This window comes from Anolis carolinensis, unplaced genomic scaffold, assembly GCF_035594765.1.
Source record: "Anolis carolinensis isolate JA03-04 unplaced genomic scaffold, rAnoCar3.1.pri scaffold_7, whole genome shotgun sequence".
Classification (NCBI taxonomy): Eukaryota; Metazoa; Chordata; class Lepidosauria; order Squamata; family Dactyloidae; genus Anolis; species Anolis carolinensis.
In genome coordinates this window covers 33,519,111-33,538,502 of record NW_026943818.1, presented here as the reverse complement: position 1 = coordinate 33,538,502, position 19,392 = coordinate 33,519,111, and the positions used below count along the sequence as shown (strand labels likewise).

The 19,392-nt window shown below is 37.2% G+C and overlaps 1 protein-coding gene across 1 annotated transcript in view; it reads left to right on the top strand.

Moving 5' to 3' along the window:
• sugp2 (SURP and G-patch domain containing 2) overlaps positions 1-19,392 on the top strand; it is a 29,469-nt gene that overhangs the window by 3,025 nt on the left and 7,052 nt on the right. Inside the window, exons 3-7 of the mRNA XM_062959550.1 lie at positions 4,067-5,464; positions 9,955-10,072; positions 14,160-14,590; positions 18,401-18,512; positions 18,669-18,967. Of these exons, the coding sequence (XP_062815620.1) occupies positions 4,067-5,464; positions 9,955-10,072; positions 14,160-14,590; positions 18,401-18,512; positions 18,669-18,967 (2,358 nt within the window). The remainder of the gene's footprint in view (positions 1-4,066; positions 5,465-9,954; positions 10,073-14,159; positions 14,591-18,400; positions 18,513-18,668; positions 18,968-19,392) is intronic.

Genomic DNA, 19,392 nt, shown 5'->3' with positions numbered 1-19,392 from the left:
AAAAGCAAGCTATACATGTAACTCATAAATGAAATAAATGTTTGCAGGAAACAAGATGCGAAATATTTTTGTGGCAGGTGAAGCAGACTGGGCTTTAAACTGAACTGTATTTCAGGGTTCTTGTATGTCTTTCGGGCTGTGTGGCCATGTTCCAGAAGCATTCTCTCCTGACGTTTCGCCCACATCTATGGCAGGCATCCTCAGAGGTTGTGAGGTATGGATAAACTAAGTCAGGAAAGGAAAGAATATATATCTGTGTAGAGTCCAAGGTGTGGCAAGAGTTCTTTGTCACTGGGAGCCAGCATTAATGTTTCAGTTAATCACCCTAATTGGCACTGGAAATGTTTTGTCCCTTGCCTGGGGGCATCCTTTGTTCTTTCCTTTCCTGACTTAGTTTATCCATACCTCACAACCTCTGAGGATGCCTGCCATAGATGTGGGCGAAACGTCAGGAGAGAATGCTTCTGGAACATGGCCACACAGCCCGAAAGACATACAACAACCCTGTGATTCTGGCCATGAAAGCCTTCGACAACACATTGAACTGTATTTATTTATTTTATTTATTTACTACATTTATACACCGCCCTCTCTCACCCTGAAGGGGACTCTGGGCGGCTTACAAGTTATATGTACATACAATATATTATATCATTAGCATAGCACAATATTAGCATTATATATTACAATATTGTACTATACCACTATACTATAATATTATTAGTAATATTACATGTAATATAAGTATACAATTATAATAGTGTATTATTATTATATTGTATTACATCATATTATTAATATTATATGTATATACAATATATTACTAATATTATATGTATATACAATACATTATTAGCATAGCACAATATAAGCATTACATATTACTACATTGTACTATACCACTATACTATAATATTATTAGTAATATTACATGTAATATAAATATACAATTATAATAGTGTATTATTATTATATTGTATTACATCATAATATTATTAATATATGTATATACAATATATTACTAATATTATATGTATATACAATATATTATTAGCATAGCACAATATAAGCATTACATATTATTGCATTGTACTATACCACTATACTATAATATTATTAGTTATATTACATGTAATATAAATATACAATTATAATAGTGTATTATTATATTGTATTACATCATAATATTAATATATGTATATACAATATATTATTAGCATAGCACAATATAAGCGTTACATATTACTACATTGTATTATACCACTGTACTGTAATATTATTAGTAATATTACATGTAATATGTAATATTATATTGAATTATTAGTATTATATTGTATGTCATTATAATATTATTATCAATCTTATATGTATAAAAATATATTATACTAGCTGTGCCCGGCCACACATTGCTGTGGCGTTGTCTGGTGGTGTTGGTGAGAAATTGTTGAGATAGTGGTGGTATTGAATGTCTGTTGTACGGTTGTCTTTATGTTTAGTATGCATTTGGTTGTTTGTATACCATGAAAGTGATGAGGGTAGAGGGGGTCTATGTCCATGTGTAGTATTGTATAGTATTTATATTTTGTCCATGTGTTGTGAATGCTTGGATTGTGTCCTGCTGCATAGTAGAAAGGGTTGGGCTGGATGGCCCTTAGGGGTCTCTCCAAACTCTTGTGCCTGTCCCCTGGGCTGAGTAGGTTACTAGGAGGCCAAGTGGGCGGAACCTAGCCTTGTAACTGGCTGCAATTGGATAAAAACTATTATTCCTCTCCCTCTAATTAGGACTTTCTTTCTCTTTTCTTTTTGTTGTATCAACCTAGAACCGTGGATGATGGGTTTTGTTGTCAAATTTCGAGGTTGGGGGGCCTGTAGTTTTGTTGTTTTGTCCGCTGCCCTGATGCCATCACTCTTTTATATATATAGATATAGATCATTATCATAGCACAATATTAGCATTACCATCGGCCTGCGCCACAGCCCGGCCCCATAGCACAATATAAGCATTGCATATTACTATATTGTACTATGCCACTATACTGTAATATTATATTACATTTAATATATAATTAATATTATTGTATTGTATTATTATTAGTGTTATATTGCATTATATTATAATGAGTCCCCTCCGAAGTGAGAAGGGCGGGGTAAAAGTATAGTAAATAAATAAATAATATTAGTATCAATACAGTGGTTAGATATGGGAGATTTAATAACATCCCTTATAATGAACGATTCTGTATTTGTGGAACATCTGAAATTGAGGATTTAGCACATATATTATGTGACTGTAAACTGTATCAGAAGGTGAGAGATTTGTTTCTTGGTCTATATATCAAATGGATAATCGCACATCAGAACAACGTATTTTATGTGTGGTCAAGATCCAAAAATAACATATAAAACGGCTCTGGATTTGAGCAAAACAATATGTTTGAGATCTACATATGTGCGGCTGATTGGGGTAAATTGTAGGGGTGACAATGGAATATGATGTAGACATTCAGTTTTATCATATTTATTTATTGTATTGTTACAGTGTTTTATCTAATTTTTGTATAGAATGTAATCAGGTCTTGTCAAGCCTGGTTGTTTGGCTAATCAATAAAATGTTCTTCTAATATTAGTATCAATATTACTAACACAAAAACTAGCACAGGATAGAACATAAAACAATAAAATGGATTGGAAACCGATGAAAGAATACTTACAAAAAGAGAAAATTAATTTCTATATAAAGTTGGACTAAGGAAATTTCCTGGGAAAATAATATAAAGGTAGTTAAATATGTGTAACTATAAAACCAAAAGAAATGAAGGGAATAATAATAATAATAATAATAATAATAATATAATAATAATAATATAGGACCATATCCAGAGCTCTGGAAATAATAAGGACATTATAGCAACTGTATACATGTTAATCATGAGTTGTTGTTATTGGTTTTCTTTTTTTCTTTTTTTTTCTTTTTCTTCCCCCCCCCCCCTCTCTTTTGAGTGTGTACGTGTGTTTGGTGTAGATGCTGTCGGGTTTATTATCTTATATATATACTAGCTGTGCCCGGCCACGCGTTGCTGTGGGGAAGTATGTGGTATGGGAAATAAAGTATTGAGGAATTGGTGGTAGTTAAGGTTTTACCTTACATTAAGTCCATTATAAATGGGTTATATAGCTGTGTAGAAGGGCCTTGAGTCTACACTGCCATATAATCCAGTTAAAATCAGATAATCTGTATTTTATAGGCAGTGTGGAAGAGGCCTAAGTGAGGCCTAACTCTGCCTGTCCCCTGGGCTGAGTGGGTTGCTAGGAGTGTTTTAAATTATTTTTTAGTGTTTTTTATTATTTTTTATTGGGTTGCTAGGAGACCAAGTGGGCGGAGCTTGGCCTTCTAACTGGGAGCAATTGGATAAAAACAATTATTCCTCTCTCTCTAATTAGGACTTTATTTTTCTTTTTGTTGTATGAACGTAGAGGCATGGATGAAGGGTTGTGCTGCCAAGTTTAGTGTTTCTGGGATGTGTAGTTTTGTTGTTTTGTCCTAGGCCGAAATTTCATTACTATATATATATATATATATATCTTTTCCTATTTAAGATAGTTACTCACTTTGTGTGTTGTGGTCACATATTCCCTCTCTGTTTCCCATCTTCTTGTTTCCCACCCTTCCCTCCCATCACCCTGGTAGATTGGTGTTAAGCTGTCATGTATGTATTTTATTACATTGAGAAAAGAAATTTTTTATTGTAAGAAGAAATGTTCAAGTTGCTTATAAACTTCACAATAAAAATATTGCTCTCTCTCTCTCTATATATATATATATACACACACACACACACACACACACACACACACTAGCTGTTCCCAGCCACGCGTTGCTGTGGCTAGGACTTAATTTTTCTTTTCTTTTTGTTGTATGAACGTAGAGGCATGGATGAGAGGTTGTGCTGTCCATTTTCGAGGTTGTGGGGTGTTTAGTTTAGTTGTTTTGTCCGGTGCCGTGATTCCATTACCCTTTTATATATATAGATATTCCAAGGACATTTTTGTTACCCTTTTTCTGCAGCTCAGACGCGTCCCGTCCCCCGAACGCAGTACGACGATGACGAAGGGGATTTCCGTGACGACGGGAAGTTCGGGACCAGTGACTGGCGAGAGGAGTTGAGAGACGACTACTCTTTACCTACGTACAGATCTGGCAGCCAGGTTGCCGAAGAGGACGACTATTACGACAAAAGCAGCTCCCAACAAGCGCCCCGCGGCCGGGACTACCTCCAGCAGGAATACGGCCACTCCTCTTCCGCAGAGAGGGATTACCGAGACCGGAACTACAGCCGCCTGGCCTCCCGCGAGCAGGACTACGGCCACGACGTCTTGGCTCGAGAGCTGTCCAAGCGCCACAACGCCAGCTACGGCTCTGCGGAGCTTTTGGGAGACTTCCGGGGTTCATTGGGGGCTTTGGAAGAGACTGCGCGTGGATCTAATTACAACATGGACTTTCGCATTGGGAGAGAGTTCGGCCTCTCTTTGCCCGTCGGGAGGGGACGGGGAATGCGAGGCAAGCGTGGCGCAACAGCACGCAACAACGCGGAGCTTGCCATCCCTGCTCAAAAATGGGGGGCTAAGAACGTGCCCCTGGCGGACGCAACAGCGGTGGTCTCCCAGCGCCCGCGGCTGTTCTTGAACCCCGTGGAGAACGAGTTCAAGCTGAAGCCGGCGGACCCCACGGATATCTTCTCCACCTTCGGGATGGAGATCATCAAGTGGGCCGGCTTTGACGAGATCCAGCACGACCTGGAGTACGCGGAGCACTTCCGGGCGCTCTTCACGCTGGAGACGGAGACCTGCGCCAAGATGCTGGCCTCCTTCAAGTGCTCCCTCAAGTCGGAGCACCAGCGCTTCTGCCTCTCCAGCGTGAAGATGCTGCAGCACCTGGCGCTCAAGGCCCCCAAGGTGGACAGCCAGTTCCTCAGCCTCCTCATGGAGAAGAAGGTCATGGCTAAGAAGAACGACTTCTTCGAGGTCATCGGCCCCTTCGACCGCTACGTCATGCGGCTCCAGCACTACATGCTGAAAAGCGCCACGCCGCTCCTCATGGCCTGCAACGGCTACGAGCTCAGCATGAAGAGCAGCGGCGTCAACAAGCCGGCCCAGGTCCCCGTGGCTTTCGAGACCACCGTCTCCCTCTGCCGCAAGGCCCTGGCCCTCCTCGGACAGACCTTTGCTCTGGCCACGGCCTTCCGGCAGGAGAAGATCCTCGAAGCCCTCAGCATTCAAGAGGCGGCACCGCCCGCCACCTCCTTCCCTAATTTCGACACCTCCGCCTTGTTTGGGAAGGAGTACATCGAGCACCTGAAGGGCTGGCTGGAGAAGAGCGGCTGCCAGATGCGCCTGAAGCTGCCTCCCGCTGACACACCGCCGGAAAGCGCAAGGAACGCCTCGGAAGCCCGGCCCAAGATTAAAAGTAAGGAGGGTGTTTTTTGCTCCCAGGGAGATCAGGATGTGACCCATGGTTCTCCATGTCATCCTTTTCCCATTCAATCCTCACAACAGTCCTATAAGGGACAGCTACACCTTATATACCTATTTATGGGTTGCTGTGAGTTTAATAATAATAATAATAATAATAATAATAATAATAATAATAATAATAATAATAATAGCCATCGGGACCACCTGCACTGGTTTCTGCCAGAGTCCTTGCAGTTCAAACTTGAGGTCCTGATAATTATTATTATTATTATTTTATTGTATGACACATGAAATAATAATAATAATAATAATAATAATAATAATAATAATCAGGACCTCAAGCTTGAACTGCAAAGACTCTGGCAGAAACCAGTGCGGGTGGTCCTGATGGTGATGGGCACATTGGGTGCCGTGCCAAAAGATCTCAGCCGGCATTTGGAAACAAAATTACGATCTGCCAACTGCAAAAGGCCACCCTACTGGGATCTGCACGCATCATCCGAAAATACATCACACAGTCCTAGACACTTGGGAAGTGTTCGACTTGTGATTTTGTGATACGAAATCCAGCATATCTATCTTGTTTGCTGTGTCATACAATAACATAATAATAATAATAATAATAATAATAATAATAATAATAATAATAATAGAAGTCTCCCAGGGCCATACATTCCAATCCCCTTCTTCCAGACAGGAATATAATAGTGATAATAATAATAATAATCATCATCATCATCCAAAAATACATCACACAGTCCTAGACACTTGGGAAGTGTTCGACTTGTGATTTTGTCATACGAAATCCAGCATATCTATCTTGTTTGCTGTGTCATATAATATAATAATAATAATAATAATAATAATAATAATAATAATAATAGGAGTCTCCCAGGGCCATACATTCCGATCCCCTTCTTCCAGACAGGAATATAATAGTGATAATAATAATAATAATAATAATCATCATCATCCACAAATACATCACACAGTCCTAGACGCTTGGGAATTGTTCGATTTGTGATTTTGCGATACGAAATCCAGCATATCTATCTTGTTTGCTGTGTCATATAATAATAATAATAATAATAATAATAATAATAATAATAATAATAGGAGTCTCCCAGGGCCATACATTCCAATCCCCTTCTTCCAGACAGGAATATAATAATAATAATAATAATAATAATAATAATAATAATAATAATAATAATAATAGAAGTCTCCCGGGGCCATACATTCCGATCCCCTTCTTCCAGGCAGGAATATAATAGTGATAATAATAATAATAATAATCATCATCATCCAAAAATACATCACATAGTCCTAGACACTTGGGAAGTGTTCGACTTGTGATTTTGTGATAAGAAATCCAGCATATCTATCTTGTTTGCTGTGTCATAATAAAATAATAATAATAATAGTATTTATTTATTAGTTTTATATCCTGCCCTTCTCACCCCAAAAGGGACTCAGTTAAATGTACATACAATATATTATATTATTTGTATAGCACAATATAAGCATTATACAGTATATTGCTATATTGTACTATAAGACTATTGTAATATTATTAGTAATATTACATGTAATATAACTATACCACTATAATAGTGTATTGTTATTATTATAATTATATGGTATTACATTATTATAATATTATTAATATTATATGCATATGCAGTAGAGTCTCACTTATCCAAGACTCGCTTATCCAAGCCTCTGGATAATCCAAGCCATTTTTGTAGTCAATGTTTTCAATATATCGTGATGTTTTGGTGCTAAATTCATAAATACAGTAATTACTACATAGTATTACTACGTATTGAACTACTTTTTCTGCCAAATTTGTTGTCTTAACATGGTGTTTTGGTTCTTCATTTGTAAAATCATAACCTAATTTGATGTTTAATAGGCTTCTCCTTAATCTCTCCTTGTTATCCAACATATTCGCTTATCCAACGTTCTGCTGGCCCGTTTAGCTTGGATAAGTGAGACTCTACTGTAATAATAATAGTAGTACATAGGCTCGTCCCCATGTAAGCTGCCCTGAATCCCTTCGGAGAGATGTAGGTGGGGTACAAAAATGAAGTTATTATTATAATAGTAATAGTAATGGGTTGCTTTGAGTTTACTAATAATAATAGTAGTACTAGTACATGGGCTCGTTCCCATGTAAGCCACCCCGAGTCCCTTCAGCAAGATGGAGACGGGGTATAAAAATAAAGTTGTTATTATTATTATTATTATTATTAGTATAGTAATAGTAATGGGTTGCTGTGAGTTTAATAATAATAATAATAGTACATGGGCTCGTCCCCACGTAAGCCGCCCTAAGTCCCTTTGGGGAGATGGAGGGGTACAAAAATAAAGTTGTTATTATTATTATAGTAATAGTAATAGGTTGCTGTGAGTTTAATAATAATAATAGTAGTAGTAGTAGTAGTAGTAGTAGTAGTGGCTCATTCCCATGTACGCCGCCCCGAGTCCCTACGGCGAGATGGAGACAGGGTACAAAAATAAAGTTATTATTATTATTATAGTAATAGTAATGGGTTGCTGTGAGTTTAATAATAATAATAGTAGTAGTAGTAGTAGTAGTACATGGGCTCATTCCCATGTACGCCGCCCCGAGTCCCTACGGCGAGATGGAGACAGGGTACAAAAATAAAGTTATTATTATTATTATAGTAATAGTAATGGGTTGCTGTGAGTTTAATAATAATAATAATAGTAGTCGTATTTATTTCTTTATTAGAGACATTTATATCCTGCCCTTCTCACCCCAAAGGGGACTCAGGGCGGCTTACAAGTTAAATGTACATACAATATATTATTTGTATAGCACAATATAAGCTTATATATTGCTATATTGTACTATTAGACTATCTTGTAATATTATTATTATTATTATTATTAATAATAATAAAATAAAACTTTATTTCAGTCCCGCCATCATCTCCCCGCAGGGACTCAGGGCGACTCACATGGGGCAAGGCCCAACTAGCACAATTTACAAAAACAACAGCATAAATACATTGAACAATATACAAAAAAAATGAAACACAGTAAGACAATAAAACAAGAGTTAATAATATCAATCAACCACCAAGTATAATTCAGTCAACTTCATTGGTTGGGGGGGAGGGGACACAACTGCAGCAGCAAGATAAAAATAACATTATCAGTGAAAATACCAGAATAAAAGGAACCTAATAAAATTCAGGATAGAGTTATAATGCCAACTGAGGCTGGTCATCCAGTGACTGTCTCACCAAAGGCCAACCTAAACATCCAGGTCTTCAGTTGTTTCTTTAATATTACATGTAATATACTAGAATAATAGTGTATATTAAGAATAATAATAATTATCATTATATTGTATTACATTATAATATTATTAATATTATATGCATATACAATATATTATATTATTATTGTAATAGTAGTAGTACATGGGCTCATCCCCATGTAAGCCGCTCCGAGTCCCTTCGGCAAGTTGGAGATGGGGTACAAAAATAAAGTTATTATTATTATTATAGTAATAGTAATGGGTTGCTGTGAGTTTAATAATAATAAAAATAATAGTACATGGGCTCATTCCCATGTAAAACGCCCCAAGTTCCTTCGGGGAGATGGAGGTGGGGTACAAAAATAAAGTTATTGTTGTTGTTATAGTAATCGTAATGGGTTGCTGTGAGAATAATAATAATAATAATGCATGGGCTCATTCCGAGTTCCTTCGGGGAGATGGAGGTATGGTACAAAAATTAAGTTGTTGTTGTTGTTGTTATTATAGTGATAGTAATGGGTTGCTGTGAGTTTAATAAAACCATTGTTTTTTGAGGTTCGTAGCCATGTTTGACCTCCGTTATAGTAATAGTAATGTTACTACAGTAGAGTCTCACTTATCCAACACTCGCTTATCCAACGTTCTGGATTATCCAACGCATTTTTGTAGTCAATGTTTTCAGTATATTGTGATATTTTGGTGCTAAATTTGTAAATACAGTAATTACTACATAGCATTACTGCATATTGAACTACTTTTTCTGCCAAATTTGTTGTCTAACATGATGTTTTGGTGCTTAATTTGTAAAATCATGACCTAATTTGATATTTAATAGGCTTTTCCTTAATGCCTCCTTATTATCCAACATATTTGCTTATCCAACATTCTGCCGGCCCGTTTATGTTGGATAAGTGAGACTCTACTGTATAATGTTATAGTAATAGTAATGGGTTGCTGTGAGAATAATAATAATAATAATAATATATGGGCTCGTTCCGAGTTCCTTTGGGGAGATGGACGTATGGTACAAAAGTTAAGTAGTAGTTGTTATTGTTGTTATTATTATTATTATTATTATTATTATAGTGATAGTAATGGGTTGCTGTGAGTTTAATAAAGCCATTGTTTTTGAGGTTCATAACCATGTTTGACTTCTTCTCTCTCTCTCTCTCTGTCTCTCCTTTGCCCAGTCCCTCAGCGGGCCGACCGGAAAGTCATCTCCACAGTCGAAAAACTTGTCGACGACATAGTCTCCGGTTTGCTGTCGGAAAAAGAGAAAGCTGAGCTCAGCGACAATCCTGACTATTGGTGAATATCTCTCGGCTTCTTGTGCATACAGGGAGGAGGGTTACTGTATATACTTGAGTATAAGCCGATCCGAATATAAGCTCAAATTTAAGATAAGACTGTCCAACTCTGATCCAATCATTATTCTCATCTTCTTCAATGGAAATGTGCTTATGTATCCTTTGAATAATAATAGAGTAAAATAATACATGTAATAATAATAATAAATACAGGAAAATACATGTAATAATAGAGTAAAATAATACATGTAATAATACTAATAATAAGATCAGAGTGAAATAATAAATGTATGTATTTATTTATTTTATTTACTACATTTATATCCCGCTCTTCCCACCCCGAAGAGGACTCAGAGCAGCTTACAAATCAAATGAACATACAATATATTATTAGCATAGCACAGTATAAGCATTACATTACTATATTGTACTATATCATTATATGGTAGTATTATTAGTAATATTAATATATAATATATAATTAATATTATTATATTGTATTATTAGCAGTATAATATTGTATTCCATTATATTATTATCAATATTGTATGTATATACCATATATTATATATTTATAAATTATTATAAATTATATATATACTAGCTGTGCCTGCCCACGCGTTGCTGTGGCGAAGTATGGTGGTATGGGAAATAAAGTAGTTAAGGTAACCGATAAAGGTTTTCTTCTGACATTGTCCATTATAAATGGGTTATATAGCTGTGTGGAAGGGCCTTGAGTCTACACTGCCATATAATCCAGTTAAAATCAGATAATCTGTATTTTATAGGCAGTGTGGAAGAGGCCTAAGTGAGGCCTAACTCTGCCTGTCCCCTGGGCTGAGTGGGTTGCTAGGAGACCAAGTGGGCGGAGCTTAGCCTTCTAACTGGCAGCAATTGGATAAAAACAATTATCCCTCTCCCTCTAATTAGGACTTTATTTTTCTTTTCTTTTTTTTGGATGAACGTAGAGGCATGGATGAGGGGTTGTGCTGCCAAGTTTAGTGTTTCTGGGATGTGTAGTTTTGTTGTTTTGTTCTAGGCCGAAATTTCATTACCCTTAATATATATATATATAATCATTCTATTATTATTCTATTATTATTGTAGTATATTATCATATTATTACTATTATATTATTCATTATCCATGACTACATTGAAACTAGAATAGAGAGAAATCATCGTGGAAACGGCAAGAGGTACCATAGATCGTTGTACATGGAAATAAGGGTAGTAAATAGTTTTTGATTTATTAAATACAGTTATATATTACAATTATACATGTTTGTTATTTAAAGTATACAAATTGCAAAATTATGGTTTTTTTCTCAAAGTGACACACCACCCAAGTCATGCTAGGTTTTTTTTTGGTGAATTTTATATATAGATAGATATATGTAAGTATGTATATAAAATTAGCATAGCATGTTGCTATGGCACAGGAGACAATAATAAATAACAGAGTAAAATAAATGTAATAGTAGCAACAATAACAGAGAAAAATAATACATGTAATAATACTAATAAAAATAGAGAAAAATAATCAATGTACCATATACAGTAGAGTCTCAGTTATCCAACACTCGCTTATCCAACGTTCTGGATTATCCAACGCATTTTTGTAGTCAACGTTTTCAATATATCATGATATTTTGCTGCGAAATTTGTAAATGCAGTAATTACTATGTAGCATTACTGAGTATTGAACTACTTTTTCTGCCAGATTTGTTGTATAACATGATGTTTTGGTGCTTAATTTGTAAAATCATAACTTAATTTGATGTTTAATAGGCTTCTCCTTAATCTCTCCTTATTATCCAACATATTCGCTTATCCAACGCTCTGCCGGCCTGTTTATGTTGGATAAGTGAGACTCTACTGTATATAGATATATGTATGTATGTATATAAAATTAGCATAGCATGTTGCTATGGCACAGGAGACAATAATAAATAATAGAGTAAAATAAGTGTAATAGTAGCAACAATAACAGAAAAATAATACATGTAATAATACCAATAAAAATAGAGAAAAATAATCAATGTACCATATACAGTAGGGTCTCACTTATCCAACACTCGCTTATCCAACGTTCTGGATTATCCAACGCATTTTTGTAGTCAATGTTTTCAATATATCGTAATATTTTGGTGCTAAATTCATAAATACAGTAATTACCACATAGCATTACTGCATATTGAACTACTTTTTCTGCCAAATTTGTTGTCTAACATGATGTTTTGGTGCTTCATTTGTAAAATCATAACCTAATTTGATGTTTAATAGGCTTTTTCTTAATGTCTTCTTATTATCCAACATATTTGCTTATCCAACATTCTGCTGGCCCGTTTATGTTGGATAAGTGAGACTCTACTGTATTCTCGAGTATAAGCTGACCCAAGTATAAGCCAACCAGGACCCTCACCTGAGTATAAGCTGAGAGTGGCTTTTTCAGTCTTAAAAAAGGGCAGAAAAACTAGGCTTATACTCGAGTATATACAGTATTTATTTACAGTAGAGTCTCAGTTATCCAACACTCGCTTATCCAACATTCTGGATTATCCAACGCATTTTTGTAGTCAATGTTTTCAATATATTGTGATATTTTGGTGCTAAATTCATAAATACAGTAATTACTACATAGCATTACTGCATATTGAACTACTTTTTCTGCCAAATTTGTTGTCTAACATGATGTTTTGGTGCTTCATTTGTAAAATCATAACCTAATTTGATGTTTAATAGGCTTTTTCTTAATGTCTTCTTATTATACAACATATTCGCTTATCCAACATTCTGCTGGCCCGTTTATGTTGGATAAGTGAGACTTTACTGTATTCTCGAGTATAAGCTGACCCAAGTATAAGCCAACCAGGACCCTCACCTGAGTATAAGCTGAGAGTGGCTTTTTCAGTCTTAAAAAAGGGCAGAAAAACTAGGCTTATACTCGAGTATATACAGTATTTATTTACAGTAGAGTCTCAGTTATCCAACACTCGCTTATCCAACATTCTGGATTATCCAACGCATTTTTGTAGTCAATGTTTTCAATATATTGTGATATTTTGGTGCTAAATTCATAAATACAGTAATTACTACATAGCATTACTGCCTATTGAACTACTTTTTCTGCCAAATTTGTTGTCTAACATGATGTTTTGGTGCTTCATTTGTAAAATCATAACCTAATTTGATGTTTAATAGGCTTTTCCTTAATGCCTCCTTATTATCCAACATATTCGCTTATCCAACATTCTGCTGGCCCGTTTATGTTGGATAAGTGAGACTCTACTGTATTCTCGAGTATAAGCTGACCCAAGTATAAGCCAACCAGGACCCTCACCTGAGTATAAGCTGAGAGTGGCTTTTTCAGTCTTAAAAAAGGGCAGAAAAACTAGGCTTATACTCGAGTACAGTAGAGTCTCACTTATCCAACATAAACGGGCCGGCAGAATGTTGAATAAGCGAATATGTTGGATAATAAGGAGAGATTAAGAAAAAGCCTATTAAACATCAAAATAGGTTATGATTTTACAAATTAAGCACCAAAACATCATGTTGTACAACAAATTTGACAGAAAAAGTAGTTCAATACGCAGTAATGTTATGTTGTAATTACTGTATTTACGAATTTAGCACCAAAATATCACGATATATTGAAAACATTGACTACAAAAATGCGTTGGATAATCCAGAACGTTGGATAAGCGAGTGTTGGATAAGTGAGACTCTACTGTATATAAAATTAGCATAGCATGTTGCTATGGCACAGGAGACAATAATAATAGAGTAAAATAAGTGTAATAGTAGCAACAATAACAGAGAAAAATAATACATGTAATAATACCAATAAAAATAGAGATAAATAATCAATGTACCATATATTCTTGAGTATAAGCTGACCCAAGTATAAGCCAACCAGGACCCTCACCTGAGTATAAGCTGAGAGTGGCTTTTTCAGTCTTAAAAAAGGGAAGAAAAACTAAGCTTATACTCAAGTATATACAGTATTTATTTATTGTGTCTGAAGCGAATGGAGACTAGAAGAAACCCAAATGATGATTGTTCCTTGTGTTTACTCCACCTCAGGTTCTTGCAGGAGGAGGAGAGCTTGGAGCACAAGTATTACAAGTTGAAGCTGTCCGAAGCAGAGCGTCTGGCGGCCAAGTCGGGCTCGCGGAAGGAGGAGGAGGAGGAGGAAGAGAAAGTGGCCGCCGCGAAGAGGCGGGAGGAGGAGGCCCTGCGGCGGGTGCTGTGCGCCAAGAAGATCGCCGGCCTGAAGAAGAAGCTCTCCCGGGGCCGGCGGCCAGGGATCCTCCAAAGGGCCGCCCGGGCCCGGAGAGCCAGGAGGGCCCACGTGGAGACGCAGACGCTGCTCTCGGCCGGGATGATGCTCAAGCCGCAGGCGGAGGAGGAGGAGGCCCAGGGACCGTCCCACACAGCCGGCAGCTCCGTCTCCACGGCCAGCGAGGCTCCCTTGGACCCCCAAGACGCAGCCTTGGAATCCCAGTTTTCGGATGGTGAGTGGAGCCGAGTTGTGGGATGAGACGGGAGCTGTCCATCATCACATCAGATTGTCTAGTCCAGGGGTCCCCAAACTAAGGCCCGGGAGCCAAATGCGGCCCTCCAAGGTCATTTACCTGGCCCCTGCCCTCAGTTTTATAGTATGTTTTTATATAAGTTTTAATAATACAGTAGAGTTTCACTTATCCAACACTCGCTTATCCAACGTTCTGGATTATCCAACGCATTTTTGTAGTCAATGTTTTCAATATATTGTAATATTTTGGTGCTAAAATTGTAAATACAGTAATTACTACATAGCATTACTGCATATTGAACTCCTTTTTCTGTCAAATTTGTTGTCTAACATGATGTTTTGGTGCTATATGATAAGAATGTTGGATAATAAGAAGACATTAAGAATTTATGAATTTAGCACCAAAATATCACAATATATTGAAAACATTGACTACAAAAATGCATTGGATAATCCAGAATGTTGGATAAGCGAGTGTTGGATAACTGAGACTCTACTGTAAATAAATACTGTATATACTCGAGTATAAGCCTAGTTTTTCTGCCCTTTTTTAAGACTGAAAAAGCCACTCTCAGCTTATACTCAGGTGAGGGTCCTGGTTGGCTTATACTTGGGTCAGCTTATACTCGAGAATACAGTAGAGTCTCACTTATCCAACATAAACGGGCCAGCAGAATGTTGGATAAGCGAATATGTTGGATAATAAGAAGACATTAAGAAATATTGTGATATTTTGGTGCTAAATTCATAAATTACTTAATGTCTCCTTATAATCCAACATATTCGCTTATCCAACGTTCTGCCGGCCCGTTTATGTTGGATAAGTGAGACTCTACTGTATAATATATTGTATATACATATAATATTGATAAGAATATTATCATGTTATACAATATAATACTAATAATACCATATAATAATATTAATTATATGTTATATATTACATATAATATTACAGTATAGTGGTATAGTTCAATATGATGATATATAATGCTAATATTGTGCTATGCTAATAATATAATATATTGTATGTACATACAGCTGCTCAGAGTCCCCTTCAGGGTGAGAAGGGCAGGATATAAATGTAGTAAATGAATAAATAAATATTTTTTGACTTAGGCTCACCCAAAGTCTGATATGACTTGAAGGCACCCAACAACAACAACAACAACAATCCTAATTAACTTGATTATCTCATTGGCTAGAAGCAGGCCCACACTTCTCATTGAAATCCTGATAGGCTTATGTTGGTTAAAATTGTTTTCATTTTTAAATATTGTATTGTTCTTTCATTGTTGTTGTTGTTGTTGTTGTTGTTTTGCATTACAAATAAGACACTTGCAATGTGCATAGGAATTTGTTGGATTTTTTTTTTCCAAATGATAATTCGGCCCCTCAACAGTCTGAAGGATTGTGGACCAGCCCTCTGCTTTAAAAGTTTGAGGACCCCTGGTCTAGTCATAGGAATCCTTGAGTTGAAAGAGGCCCCCAGGGCCAGACATTCTGAGCCCCTTCTTCCAGACAGGAATATAATAATAATAATAATAATAATAATAATAATAATAATAATAATAATAATAATAATAATCCGAAAATACATCACACAGTCCTAGACACTTGAGAAGTGTTCGACTTCTGATTTTGTGATACGAAATCCAGCATATCTATCTTGTTTGCTGTGTCATACAATAATAATAATAATAATAATATAATAATACAGTAGAGTCTCAGTTATCCAACACTCGCTTATCCAACATTCTGGATTATCCAACGCATTTTTGTAGTCAATGTTTTCAATATATCGTGATATTTTGGTGCTAAATTCATAAATACAGTAATGACTACATAGCATTACTGCGTATTGAACTACTTTTTCTGCCAAATTTGTTGACTAACATGATGTTTTGGTGATTCATTTGTAAAATCATAAACTAATTTGATGTTTAATAGGCTTTTCCTTAATGCCTCCTTATTATCCAACATATTCGCTTATCCAACATTCTGCTGGCCCGTTTATGTTGGATAAGTGAGACTCTACTGTAATAATAATAATAATAATAATAATAATAATAATAATAATAATAATAATAATAGGAGGCCACCAGGACCATACGTTCTGAGCCCCTTCTTCCAGACAGGAAAATAATAATAATAATAATAATAATAATAATAATAATAATAATAATAATAATAATAATAATCTGTGAGTCAGGGTACTCTTGTTTCCACAGTTGATGCATCCTTTTTTGGTAGCCACGCCTTTGAGGTTCAGATTTGTAGTAGCATTTCATAATTGTGCGGTTTTCTGGCATTGTGTATTCCTGCCGCTTCTGTGACTGTTCATTTGGGTTTTGATGATTCCGTAGCCCACTTGTCGATGGATGTCCAGAATCAGCAGCATCCATCGCGGTCCTTTTTATCCTGGGCGACGACCGAGCCAGTATAGACTTCGTTTGGGTTTGTTTCTCCATAATGCTAATGGGTTAGGTGCTCTTAGTTCTGCTCCTCAGCTGAGGCCTCTCTGGCTTGGTTGGACCTACCGGTAGTTACACTTCCGCCAGCACAGCCCTCAGTCATCATTGGAGCAGTTAAGCCCCCCCACCACGTCAAGGTGGCACCTGCGGGGGGGGTCAAGGCCAAGATCGAAAAATCAGCTGATGACCCAAAGTGCAGACTGTGCAAGGAAACCGATGAAACCATTGATCATATCCTCAGCTGCTGTAAGAAAATTGCACAGACAGACTACAAACAGAGGCACAACTATGTGGCCCAAATGATTCATTGGAACCTATGCCTCAAGTATCACCTCCCTGCAGTTAAGAACTGGTGGGATCACAAACCTGCAAAGGTTGTGGAAAATGAACACACAAAGATACTGTGGGACTTCCGAATCCAGACTGACAAAGTTCTGGAACACAACACACCAGACATCACAGTTGTGGAAAAGAACAAGGTTTGGATCATTGATGTTGCCATCCCAGGTGACAGTCGCATTGACAAAAAACAACAGGAAAAACTCAGCCGCTCTCAGGACCTCAAGATTGAACTTCAAAGACTCTGGCAGAAACCAGTGCAGGTGGTCCCGGTGGTGATGGGCACACTGGGTGCCGTGCCAAAAGATCTCAGCCGGCATTTGGAAACAATAGACATTGACAAAATTACGATCTGCCAACTGCAAAAGGCCACCTTACTGGGATCTGCACGCATCATCCGAAAATACATCACACAGTCCTAGACACTTGGGAAGTGTTCGACTTGTGGTTTTGCGAAACGAAATCCAGCATGTCTATCTTGTTTGCTGTGTCATAATAAAATAATAATAATAATAATAAACCAGTAATAATAATAATAATAATAATAATAATAATAATAAAGAAACCAGTGCAGGTGGTCCCGGTGGTGATGGGCACACTGGGTGCCGTGCCAAAAGATCTCAGCCGGCATTTGGAAACAATAGACATTGACAAAATCACCATCTGCCAACTGCAAAAGGCCACCCTACTGGGATCTGCACACATCATCAGAAAATACATCACACAGTCCTAGACACTTGGGAAGTGTCATATAATAATAATAATAATAATAATAATAATAATAATAATAATAATAATAATAATAATAATACATCACACAGTCCTAAACGCTTGGGAAGTGTTCGACTTGTGGTTTTGCGAAACGAAATCCAGCATGTCTATCTTGTTTGCTGTGCCATACAACGTCGTTGTGTTGATAATAATAATAATAATAATAATAATAATAATAGGAGTCCTATTATTTGTCTCTGTTTCAGTGGACCCCAAAACCATGGTCACGGCTCGGAAGCTGGCCACGTTTGTCGCCGAAGTGGGGCCCGAGATCGAGCAGTTCAGCATCGAAAACAGTGCGGACAACCCGGATCTCTGGTGAGTCCTTCAACATTTTTCCAGTTGAGCTCCTGATTTACATTGTATTGTTTTTATCATGTTGGAAACCGCCCTTAGTCACTGTTAAGGGAGGGAAAGAGGAGAGAGAAATTTTGCCGCCGCCGGGACTGTAAATCCCTCCTGTGTTTTCTCCAGGTTTCTGCAGGACCCCGAGAGCTCGGCCTTCAAGTTCTACCGGACGAAGGTCCGCCAGCTCCGCCCCTCCATCCGCTTCGGGGCCGAGGAAGAGGCGGAGGGAAGGGAAGGCGGGGAGGAGCCGGACAAAGCGGAGGAGGAGGAGGAAGGGCCGTCCACAGGAGGGGGGTCCGCGGAGCCCCCCACGGCCTCCCCCGCCAAGGGGACCCCCTTCGGCCGCAAGCGCATGAGCAGCAAGACCTTGAAGGTGGGCCTCATCCCGGCCTCCAAGAGGGTCTGCCTCATCGACGAGCCCAAAGGTGAGCCACCGAATCCTAGATTCATAAGATAGTGTATATGCATGTAATATTAATAATATAATAAAATATAATAATAATTATACACTATTATAACGGTATATTTATATTTCATGTAACGTTACTAATAATATTACAATATAATGTTATAGTACAATATAGTAATATATAATGCTTATATTGTGCTATGTTAATAATATAATATATTGTATGTACATAATATCTATATATATTTAAAAGAGTGATGGAATCCCAGCAACGGACAAAACAACAAAACTAAACACCCCACAACCTCAAAAACTGACGGCACAACCCCTTATCCACGCCTCTACGTTCATACAACAAAAAGAAAAGAAAAATAAAGTCCTAATTAGAGGGAGAATAATTGTTTTTATCCAATTGCTGCCAGTTAGAAGGCTAAGCTCCGC